The following is a 12,335-nucleotide window of genomic DNA, read 5'->3' on the forward strand; positions in this document are numbered from 1 at the left end:
GGTATCTCATTGTGATTTTGCATTTCCCTAGAGTCTAACACCAGTGCACTGCTTACTTCAAGTTATCATTCATCTCCTGCCTGGATGATTATTGGACCTAATTAGTCATTCTACATCCAATTTAGCCTTTCACATTGACACACGGACTCATCTACTTAAAACTGAAATCACGATGTCACATCTCTACTTAAATCCCTCCAATGGCTCCTCTTTAGCACGGTATAAATGCCCCTAAGTGATACCGCCCTTGTCAAGATGCCCAGCGTTATCTTCAACCACTCCCTTGAAATTTAAACCCTAGTGATTTAAACTCATTATAAATTTTCCCTAATTAAGCTGTCTTAGTTATCTAGTGTAGCTATCACAGAAATACCGCAAGTGGATGGCTTTAACAAAGAGAAATATATTCTCTCACAGTTTAGGAGGCTAGAAGTCAGAATTCAGGGTGACAGCTCCAGGGGAAAGCTTTCTCTCTCTGTTGGCTCTAGGGGAAGGTCCTTGTCATCTATCTTCCCCCGGTCTAGGAGCATCTCAGCACAGGGAACCCAGGTCCAATGGACACACGTATTCCTGGCTCTCCTTGCTTGGTGGTAATGGGATCCCACCTTACTGCCCCCCCCACTACTCTCCCACACCCACCCCAACTCTCTGCTGGCTTCTCTCTTTTATATTTCAAAAGAGATTGACTCAAGATACAACTTCATCTTGTAGATTGAGTTCTGCCTCATTAACATAACTACCTCTAATCCTGCACCATTAACATCACAGAGGTAGGATTTACAACACATTTACATTTTGTCATCACATCAGATGACAAAATGGTGGACAATCACACAATACTGGGAATCATTGCCTAGCCAAGTTGATACACATTTTTGAAGGACACAATATAATCCATAAATAAGCCATGCCTTTTATATACTGTTGTCTTTTCATGTGAATGCTCCTTAGCCTGGATCACTCTGCAACCGCCTCCACCCTCAAAAAAGTATCCTTGAGCTCAGTTAAGTGCCCTACCTCTGTGTTTCCGTAGTGTTTACTGCATCCCACTGAGCTTATCTATTTACTTCTGCATCAAAGAATGTTAAGTTACTCAAAGATAGAGACTGCATTCATCTTCACAGACTCAACACTGCGTTTGATACATAGCTGGTACTCAATACATGTTTCTTATCAGAGCTAAACTTAAGACAGCAGGTAGGTGGTTATTTTTCCAAGTGTTCCTTCTTTTCTCTTTTAATTTAGATTTCACTGTTTTGTGACCTTTGAATATTGCTACTACAGGTAAATGATTAAATTCTTTTTTTTTTTTTAGAGTAGGAAGAGGTATGATACAAGGACTCAGGCTCACACAATTGTTGAAATGTGAGGGAGCAAAAGTCAGGGAGGATGTGTCATAGTTTCCTAGGGCTATCATAATAATGTGCCACAAATGGAGTGGCTTATAAGAGCAGAAATCTATTGTCTCATAGTTCTGGAGATTAGTAGTCTGAATTCAGGGTGCTGGCAGGGCCATGTTCTCTTCAAGGCTCTAAGGGAAGATCCTTTTTTGTCTCTCTCAACCTTGGGTAGACCCAGATGTTCCCTGACTTATAGATGCATCTTCACATAGTCATCCTTTCTTTGTCTCTCTGTGTCTTCTCCCCTCTCCTGTAAGGATACTAGTCCACAGCAGCCAGCATGACCCCATGTTATCTTAACTGATAATATCTTCAGAGACGCTATTTCCAAACAAGATCATGTTCACAGGCACCAAGGGGTAGGTCCTCAACACATCTGTCATGGATTGAATTATGTCCCCCAAAAAATGCGTGTATCAACTTGGTTAGGCCATGATTCCCAGTATTGTGTGGTTGTCCTCCAATTCTGTGATTGTAATTTTATGTTAAAAATCATTAGGGTGGGATTGTAACACCCTTACCCAGGTCACATCCCTGATCCATTTAAAGGGAGTTTCCCTGGGGTGTGGCCTGCACCACCTTTTATCTTTCAAGAGATAAAAGGGAAAGGGAAGCAAGCAGAGAGGGGGAACTCATACCACCAAGAAAGCAGTGCCAGGAGCAGAGTGTGTCCTTTGGACCTGGGGTCCCTGTGCGGAGAAGCTCCTACTCCGGGGGAAGATTGATGAGACCAACAGAGAGAGAAAGCCTTCCCCTGGAGCTGATGCCCTGAATTTGGACTTGTAGCCTACCGGACTGTGAGAGACTAAATTTCTCATTGTTAAAGCCGTCCACTTGTGGTATTTCTGTTAGAGCAGCACTAGATGACAAAGACAATATCTTTTGGGGGACACAATTCAATTCATAACAGATGTATTTAAGAAATCTAGAAATACAAAGATTTTAGGGAAGCTGCCACCAGTGGTCCCAGCTGCCAGCAACACTGAAGTGAAAGAGCCTCAGGAGGACACTTTAAGACCCTGAGAGTCACTAATGATGACTTCGATGCTGGCAGTGCTGAAGGGTTAGGTCAAGGGCAAGACTCCCCGTCTGCTGCTGCCAGAGAATAGTGACTTCTCCTTCCCTTCCACCTTCCGAACTTTGAGAGGGTGCCTTTCACTGGAGGATTCTAACTGTAGATCTACTGGCAGGGCATCTGGACAATGTAGTTTCCCAGATGTTACTGTCTATGTCCAGGAGAGTGCTTAGGAGGGATGGGATGGTGCTAAGTTTCAACAAGCTTCAATAAAGTACCCAGCACAATGTTCTTTGCTCATTTTTCTTTCGGGTGTATTTAAATGGAGATGAGGAGAGGCAAGATCCAGAAAAAGGGAACTCAGTAGACAATGCAATAATCTAGCTGCTGTAGAGTCAATTCTGACTCATGACAACACCATGTATGTCAGAGTAGAACTGTGCTCCATAACGATGTCAATGGCTGATTTTACAGAAGTGGATCTCCAGGCCTTTCTTCCTCGGTGGACTGGAACTGCCAAGGTTTTGGTTAGCAGCAGAGCGTGTTATCCCATTGCACTACTCAAAAACTTCAACAACCCAATAGGTACCTCCTACTTTGGCTTTAAATCATTTCAAAACCAGGCCCCAACCTAGATTTCCAGTTCATTATATCCTTGTATTCTATTGATTAGGAATCTGCATTTGTTTTTCCTTCATGAATTATCTGTTAATAACCTTTACTTTCTTTTCTATTGTGGCTTCCATGTTTTTCTTTTTAAAGTAAAAATTAATACATGTTAATTGATCTGCTAGAATAATAAAATGCTTTAAAAGTAGCTAAGAAAATACATAGAATATATGAGAACTCACAGGGAAAAATAGAACGGCTCCAGAGAATTCATTTCAATCAAGTTTTTCATTTATTTGATTTGAGAAGTTGGTGGTGAAGCATCATAGACCACAGAGAGTGGGCACAACCAGGGGCAGGAGAATGGAGAGGGTCCCATACTAATTTCAGGATCAAAGTACCCAACAACTGAACCCCATAGGGTTAAATGTGATTTTTTAAATTGCAATGCTATAAAGACACATTAGAGAAGTAAGGAGGATGAATCATGCCATTAAGACCCAAAATTAAAGTGAGAAGGACTCTTTGGTGCATTTGATAGGGGTGTTCAGGAAGAGAAAAAGCAATGTGGAGTCTAGAGTTATTTGAAGGCCTGGGAGAAAACTTAGAAAGAAAAAAAAATCAGCCAATTGTATCAAAGGGATTGAACAAGAGAATATGAATGGAGTAGAAGATTCTGAATGTTCTGCAATAATCCAGTTCTGAAATGGGAAGTTCTTTTCACTTTCCAGACCACAGAGAAATAACAAAGTAGCTACAGGAAGCCTTGGGAAAATGAGACCAACTGGTGAAAGAGATTTCTGAATTGTTGGAATATTTGAGTTATAAAATATCTGAAAAAATAGTTCGGTTTACTGCAGTAGCATCCTGAAGTATCACAAATCTATCCTCTAAGCTGCTGCTAAAGAAACTTTACTAAAGCACAAATCTGATGGTGTCACACCCTGATTAATACTCTACAGTAGTTCTCTGTGTTTCAGGATGAAGCTGGAACTCATTAGCTTAGCTCATAAAGCCCCTTATGAATTGATTGTTATTTCTCTAGTCTCATCTCTTGATAATTTTCTGTTAACATTAATCTTTTTCGTCTATGGATTTATCTGTAGTTACATGTGCATGAGGTTGCCAGAAGTTGAGGGAAGACTCCATGGCAGCTAACAATAACAACAACAAAGTGGACGCAGTAGAATGTTAGTACTGCAGGAATGGAAGGATTCTGTGATCAAAGAAGGCTGGGAGATATTGGTCAATTAGACATAACCAGATTCTTCTTACTGAGCTATTACGCAGTCTCTAACACAGAGACACGCATTGTGCCTCGCATACAGAGGAGTAAGGTATGCGGCAGTCCTTCAGTTTATACAAGTGCAAAAACCAGTTTGGGTCCCCACTGAAGAGTTTCTCCATGGTTTCATACTCCAAGGAAAAACAATTGGAAAATAATGCATTATGCTCTCTGACGCCTTCATGATTTCTCACATCTTTTAACACTGAAAACTCCAAACGCAGTTTTCATCCAGCCAGCCAATCAATTGCTGCTTGTGCCTCAGTGGTTTTCCCCTGGGGAATGACCTCTTTGTCTGACTCAAATGTTTTTCTCTTCTGAGGTTGACAGCCTGCTGTGCATGACTCTATTACACAATCAGCTCTCTATTCTCTAACGATTGATTTACTTGTCTCTCTTCCCCCAAGGACTGCAAGTTCCTTGAAGGCAATGATCTATCAATGACAAGACTTCACTTAGTTCTAATGTGGTACTTAGTATGTGCTTAGCGAATATTTGTTAAATGTAGGAATGAAAGATGATACAAAACTAAATCAAAATTTTCACGAAATTTCACATTAATTAGTTCTATCTAAACATTAAACATTAAAATTTCATCTGCAGATATCAGTAATGCCATATAACACAGTATTAGGGGAATCATCCTTAAATAGCTATAGAACCACTTGAGGAGCTAATAGACTTGGGTTTCTGTCTTGGTTGTGAGATTTTATATCTGTCTGTGACCACATATAACTTTGAGTCTACATTTCCCTTTCCTTTAACACCAACTATCTGCTTATATGATCAAATGAAGTAATGTATGTGAAAGTGTTTTGAAAATGTCCAGGAACCATGAAAATATCAAATTATTACTACTCAGTTATTTACTTGCTTGCATACACACTTCTGGCATTTTTAAAGAGTAAAGCACAGGTAGCCATGCCCTGTCACCCCTACAAATTCTACCCATGGGCTGTTCTATAGGAAAAATCTTGGCAAAATAGGGAAAGGGGGGAGAAAAAAAGCACTTAACATTTTTCAAATCTATTATAGGATATAATTTTACAAGTTGTAAGACAGTTTTATGTTTTGAAATCAAGCTCTCAGTTTCAAAAGGAAATGACAGAGAACCATCTGGCTCTTCAATCAGTCATGTCTAACCCACACCACCTATAATCTAAGCAAAAGAAATGACTGTACTGATTTTTCAGAGAACTTGTGAGTATCTAAAATTACAGACAGGGTGGCCTTCCTCAAGATTAGGTACACAGGAGTTTGGATAGCATGATTAAGGCCCATACTGCATTATTACTATAAAAACTCACCTTGTTTTTGAATTCTGGACAGGGTGAATGATTTCCATTTCCCATCATTATGGTTTTGATTGCTGACAACGGAAGCCATTCCTGAACCCAGATCATAGCTGACTTTTATGTGTCCATCGATGAGCTCTACACTCATAAAATCTTTCTATTAATAGGGCAAAAAAAAAAACAAACAAACAAACAGTGATTCGATACACTGAGAAATATGGTATTTGCTTTTCCTTGGTGTTTATAATAGGGATTTATGGCGAATTCACTGAATGTGTTGCCCTGTAATAGAAATCTATTCTGGAAAAATAGAATTGGTGTTGCTATTATTGTGTACTTTTGTGGGTGTGATGTTATGTTGCAAATGGTCACAACCAAATTACTAGATTGTATCCTTTTATTACAGTAGAATTTACTAATAAACATTGATCCGGAAAGAAATAGGGCAAAACAATATTTAGAATCCTCTTTTAATTTAGGTCTCTGGAAGAAGACTAAAGAAGTAGTTTGCTACTGCATGATTCCATACTGGGAAAATGTTTACTGGGTGCTTCTCTGAAAGGATTACATGGGAGTTATATTGAAAATAGTAATTAAATTGTATCTGTGAGTAAAGTTATCAATGAAAATATGTCAGCACTCTTTCTGACACTAGCACTTCTACACTCACACTTGTCTATCACACAGCCATCCCAGATTCCTTTTAACAATAATTGGTAATGTTAACAATAACTGATGATTTTATTAGAATCTTAAGGAAAAGAAGCAAGCACATTTTCAATCATGGAAGAGCTGCTGTGCATATGTTTACCAGGTCTCGTGTGGCAAGGTACATCAGGAGAGCACTTGAAGAAAATGTCCTGAACTTGAACATGACAGTGGAGATGTTTGGATACCAGCGAAGAGGACGGCTGACCAATGCATAACCTTCTCCATCAAACTGAATAGTCCCTTCACTATCTTCCACCTGAGGACTGAAGAGAGAGACATTTCACATGAACATGGCAACATCTACTTAGTCCATACATTAAACTGTCCTCTAGAACTAGACTGTAAGCTGCTACAAGGCAGGAACCATCTCAAATACATCGACCCTTTTACTTCTCTCCATCCCCACTGCCACCATCCTAGACCAAGTAACAGTCATCGCTCACCTGGACTTTTTAATGTATCTGCTCACTTCCACTCGTGCCCTGATGAAATCTAAGCTCTAGTCACAGGCAGAGTAATCGACTCTTTCCAGCCTTAGGATCTTTAACCGTTTTGTTTTTTTACTCCCCTCTTTACTTTTATGTTTCAGTTTAAATTTATCATTTCCCCAAAGGGGACTTCCCAGACCATACGGTTCCTTTATATTTTGTTACTCATCAAGTAGGCCATTTTTTTCCTTTCTAAAACTTAACAAATTAGGTAATTACATTTAGTTATCCCTGATTATCTAAATATTTGCTAGAATGATGTATAATTATTTTTTACCTTAAATTCATTACGTGAAACCTTATATGATAAATTTATATAAATGGCATAGAAAACACATATGTTGATGTGAATCTGGATGGGAGAATTTGGAATGTTCTCCAGTAATCTCAGTTAGTGTCCCATTTCTTACTTGCAGGATTTAAACATAATCTATTGTATTCTTATTATTGCCTCCACTCTTTCCCTGAAAATTTAGCTTTTATGCATCTCAGTATTGCTATACCTGCGGGTACTGATATCCCAGGTTCAATTTAGTTTCGTTGCATCTTTAACATATTATTTTATTGTACATTAAAGTAAATGTTCCTTGCAGTCTAGAAGGAAAATATAATTTGCATCTGATTCTGTATGGTCTTGTTAGGTACTGTGCAAAAACATATCCACTAAAGATTTCATCAGGTGTTTAATAACTAGGTCATTGGTGATTTAAATGCTTTATGTTTTGCAGAAGTATTCGGTGAATGATTATATTAGTGTTTCAGTTTGTCTTAAGTGATATTTGTAGGAACTATGGGGTTTTTGGATATAATGGGATTGCATTATTATATTTCCCATTAAACATATAGAATATAGGTCCTGGTTCTCTGAACACTCAACATCCAACACATCTTTCCAAGACAGACTGGATTCAGACAATGAAGGATGCCTACATTTATCTGCATATTTATTTATCTGTCTCCTTCACTAAAATGTAGCTCTATGAGAACAATTAAGGATTATGGGCCAGACCTTATATCAGGTACAAACTCAGCATCTAGTGTGATGGTTGGCTCATAGTAGAGCCCAGTTAGTGGTATGGAATGAAGGGAATTTTAGTGTAGTAAATTGCCTCACAGAGAACACATGTTCAATCAATACTGGTTGACTAATTATTTTTAGTATATTTGTAGTATATACAATATTTTAAAAGATTTCTTTTTCAAATGTGAAGTTATCACTCTATCTATCTATGTATGTATCTATCTATCTGACCTTGTTGCAGAGTAAATCCCAATTGTGAGAATATTTTTTCAAACTTTAAACATGCATTTTGTTACTCATCAAGTAGGCCATTTTTTTCCTTTCTAAAACTTAACAAATTAGGTAATTACATTTAGTTATCCCTGATTTCTAGGATTGGAGTGTTGTATTAACTTTGGTGAAGGAAGGGGATATTGAGAAATAATACAGTAATGCCATTATAAAATAATAGGGCACTAGAATATTGTTTTTATGAAATCTTATCTATTGAGAAAAATAATACTGCACAAATATTAATGGGCTTCTGGAAGAAGAACTGTACACATTTTAGATAAATTGACTTTCTTTCTGTTCCCCGATCAGAGAGAAACAAAGTGTCGAAGACAAGAGGAAGGAAGAGTCTTGGCTTGTATATTTCAGGGTCAAGTCTTTGTAATTTTCAGTTACATCTAATGTGTAACAACACATGGTACTATCAGAAAATATTTTTTCTAATATACACTTACATATAAAAATGATTTTTCAGTATTGATGAAAAATGCTAACTGAAAGTCTGAGGAACTAAAAAAGCAGACTAACAACAGTATAATTCATAGTGAATAAGTTGGTTATTAAATAGCCTTCCCTCATCCTTAGAAGTACAATAATTTCTGGACCATTGCATTAGATATGTTGGCGACTTGGTGGTGCAGTGGTTAAGTGTTTGGCTGCTAACCAAAAAAAGTCAGCAATTCAAATCCACCAGTCGCTCCTTGGAAACCCTTTGGGGCAGTTCTACTCTGTCCTACAGGGTTGCTCTGAGTTGGTATCGACTCGATGGCAATGGGTTTGGTTTTATTTGGTTTTCTATTTAGGAGAAGATTCCTTGACATTATCAAACATTAGGATTGTACATTACATACAGTCACACTACCAATGATAACCTAGGAAAACATTATGGGAGTCATGTTGACAGCTCCCCAGATGCTTTGACCCCAAACAGTTCTACTTACTTAATATAAAAAAACAAAACATAAAATTTCACTACTCAATGTCAGAGTAAGTATTGGAATAAAAAAACATGTATCTCATTTTTTTCTTGTATAAATCTCTGGAACATTTATACCCTGATGTCTTTATGTCCCAAATCTATCAATCCCTTCAACATATAATGGAAAAAACAATAGTGGATTAGGCGGCAGATGCCCTGGGGTCTGATGTGGAATGTTACTAAGGACTTGTGTTACTTGCTTCAAGCCCCTTAACACTTCAGTTCTCGGCTTCTCAACTTTGAGATGAAAAGGTTAGATCCGAGAATGATTTCTAAGGACCTTTCCAAATCCAACACTATATGAGGTTCTCCTATTCAAGTAAATGGCAAATCTGTGGGAAAGAGTTTTGTGCTGGGAACAGCTAACCATACAGATGTAGATCAGCCTACTTCACTTAGTCCAGTAGCTGCTATGAGTCATCACCAAGTAAGCCTGGATTTGAATTGGTGACCTTGGGATTGGGAAAAAAAAAGAATCCTTTCAGAAATAATATATATTTCAACATCTAACATCATATTCATTCTGTTGTGCATAGGGTTGCTATGAATCAACAACAAAACAACATAATTAGAATTTTCATATTCATTTTGAATAGATTTTCCAGGAATAGTTACTACTATTTTAATTTATAAATGTTAAGTTTCTTAACTTGCCACTTTGCTTCTCTTTTGAACCTTTACATCTAGTTAGGTAAGTAAGAATTAATTATGTTATTTTGGGATAGCCACACTCTTCCACATGTAACTTAAAAACTATAGAACTAGATGTATATCGAGATTTAAGATAATAATAATTCATTATCATTTCGATGTTGAGCTTAAATACTTTTACTTGTAGCAGTTCTTTTTTCCGTATTTTAGTCTTAATGTGATTCTCAGAAGTGTAAGAAATAAGATACACTCCTTTTTTATACTAGTGACAGGTTAATTGTTCTAAAACTTGGCAACAAATTACATCTCTTCTACTGATTGCTGAACAAATACGAATTTCTAAAACTGACATTCTACGGTTTTCTATGAGATTTTCCCAGTCTACTGTTTGCAACCTCGTCTTTTACATCTCCCTCCTGTATTCATGTCTGCTTTTTAACTGAAATGACTAGTCTTTATATTAAAATATGATATATAGTCTTCTGAAACAAGCAAACAGACAAACAAAAAGCAACCAGGAGTTCTGTAAAAAATCATCCCTACAAATACCAGAGCTTATGGGAAACTAGCATTGGGGTAGATCACTCAAAACCCATGCAATTTTGTAAGCAGAGGGTTCACAAAAACAAAAACAATCCTAATCTGCTCAATCAGTTTGGAGAGTTCTCTTACTAAGAGAAAAAAAAAAATTATGACTACAAGATACCCGTGGACACACAAAACCCCCTGGACACAAAGGGAAGGCGGAGTGGAGAGAGAGAGTGGTTTTAATTGATTGAGGTAAAGATATCTGCAATCTTTACAAAAACTTACGGCCATACAAAACATTGCTAGTGTATCTCCTAGAGCCTTGGAAAGTGCGTGCACAAATGGGGGTAGGAACTTGAAGTTTCATTAGTTTCATGGTAAATCCACCTTTGAATACAGTCACTTCAAACCTGCTCCACATCGTCGACGTGCTGATAAAATATTGCACAATGAACTGAAAGCTTTTGTGATGCACAGGGAAGACCTTGGGAGAGTCATTATCTCAGCTAACCTGACTGTACATCCTTTGCAGTCACCTTCCTTTTCTCGGAAATTCCACAACCCTATAGGCTTGCTGTCAAAGTATGTCTCTCCCATACAGCCAGTGAATGTGATCACGCGTACAGCATCGGCCTTCTGCAGAGAGAAATAATATGCTTGTTAGAATTTAGAGTTTCAAAAATAATCTTGGATTTCCCATGAAAGTTATTAGCAGCAGAATCTGGAGTAGTTATTATCCATTCTTTCAGATTTTCTTAGATTGACATATTCAACTTTTAACCATGTTACATTCCCACAGCTACTACAGAATGGGTCAACAAAGAGGAAAAGCTCAAACACTTCATTAACTGATTCTGGTTATTCTGTGCTATACCAGTTTATTGCCATTAGTAGATAAACACTTCCCTAGCTTGTGACTTTATTGAGCTGCTTATCTTCTTTGAGATTTTATATTTTCATCTGTGAACTGGGATTATTGTGGTAAATAAATTAGATTATGGTACTAAGTTCAGCATCTGGCACTGACAAGGTGTTCAGTAAACGTTATTGTTCCTTATCTCTTCTCTTTAGGCAAACCTGGGCCACTGAATACATTAAGAAGATTCTCTCCAAAGATCAAGAAAAGGGGTATACAAATATACATATATTTGTATATAGGTAAGTAATAAATATATAATTTGTATATAGGCAAGTTATATATATACATATATATATAAATTTTCCTAGGATAGTGCTATCCTCAATTTTTTATTTCCTTTCACACCCAAGAAATTTTCCAGTTTATGAGAATGAAGGGAAAATGACTAATTTTAGAAGAGAAAAGACCTTGTTGGTGTTGTTTGCTGGTAAACAAGGACAGGGCTTGACATATAATCACCAAAATATGTTGCAGTCGAGTCGATCCAGACTCATAGCGACCCTATCGGACAGGGTAGAAATGCCCTCGTGGGGTTTCCAAGGCTGTAATCTTTACAGAAGCAGACTAGCACATATTTCTAATAGGAGACCAGTAAATATTCATTGATTGACAACGCTGGTGGTGTCATTCTTACAGGGAAAGATCTGAAACTTAAAACATGTCGCCATCACTGAAGGAGTGGAATGACCTGTTCCACTCCAGAACATCTTTTTTTTTTAACATTTTTTTGTGGTTTAGGTGAAAATTTACATACTCAATTTGTTTCCTATTCAATAATTCATACACAAACTGTACCATGACATTGGTTGCAATCACCACAATGTGTCAGCACTCTCCCCATTTCTACCTTGGGTTCCCCACTTACATTCATCCGGTTTCCCTATTCCTTCCTGCCTTCTCATCTTTGCTTTTGGGCATATGTTGCCCTTTTGGTCTCGTTTAGTTGATTGTCCTAGGGAGCACATTCCTCACGGGTGTTACTGTTTATTTTACAGGACTGTCTATTATTTGCTTGAAAGGTGATCTCTGGAATGGTTTCAGTTCCACGTTAGAAGGGTGTCTTAGGGTTATAGTCTCAATAGTTCCTTCGGTCTATCAGACCAGTATCAATTCATTTTTTATGAATTTGAATTTTGTTCCACAGCTTTCCCCTACTCTAACCGG

The 12,335-nt window shown here is 37.6% G+C and overlaps 1 protein-coding gene across 1 annotated transcript in view; it reads right to left on the bottom strand.

Moving 5' to 3' along the window:
• LAMA2 (laminin subunit alpha 2) overlaps positions 1–12,335 on the bottom strand; it is a gene marked incomplete at its 5' end in the record, with an annotated part of 457,095 nt that overhangs the window by 46,576 nt on the left and 398,184 nt on the right. Inside the window, 3 exons of the mRNA XM_012554936.2 lie at positions 5,617–5,761; positions 6,416–6,578; positions 10,764–10,888. Coding sequence (XP_012410390.1) covers positions 5,617–5,761; positions 6,416–6,578; positions 10,764–10,888 — 433 coding nt within the window. The remainder of the gene's footprint in view (positions 1–5,616; positions 5,762–6,415; positions 6,579–10,763; positions 10,889–12,335) is intronic.

This window comes from Trichechus manatus, unplaced genomic scaffold (assembly GCF_000243295.1).
Source record: "Trichechus manatus latirostris isolate Lorelei unplaced genomic scaffold, TriManLat1.0 scaffold00002, whole genome shotgun sequence".
NCBI lineage: Eukaryota > Metazoa > Chordata > Mammalia > Sirenia > Trichechidae > Trichechus > Trichechus manatus.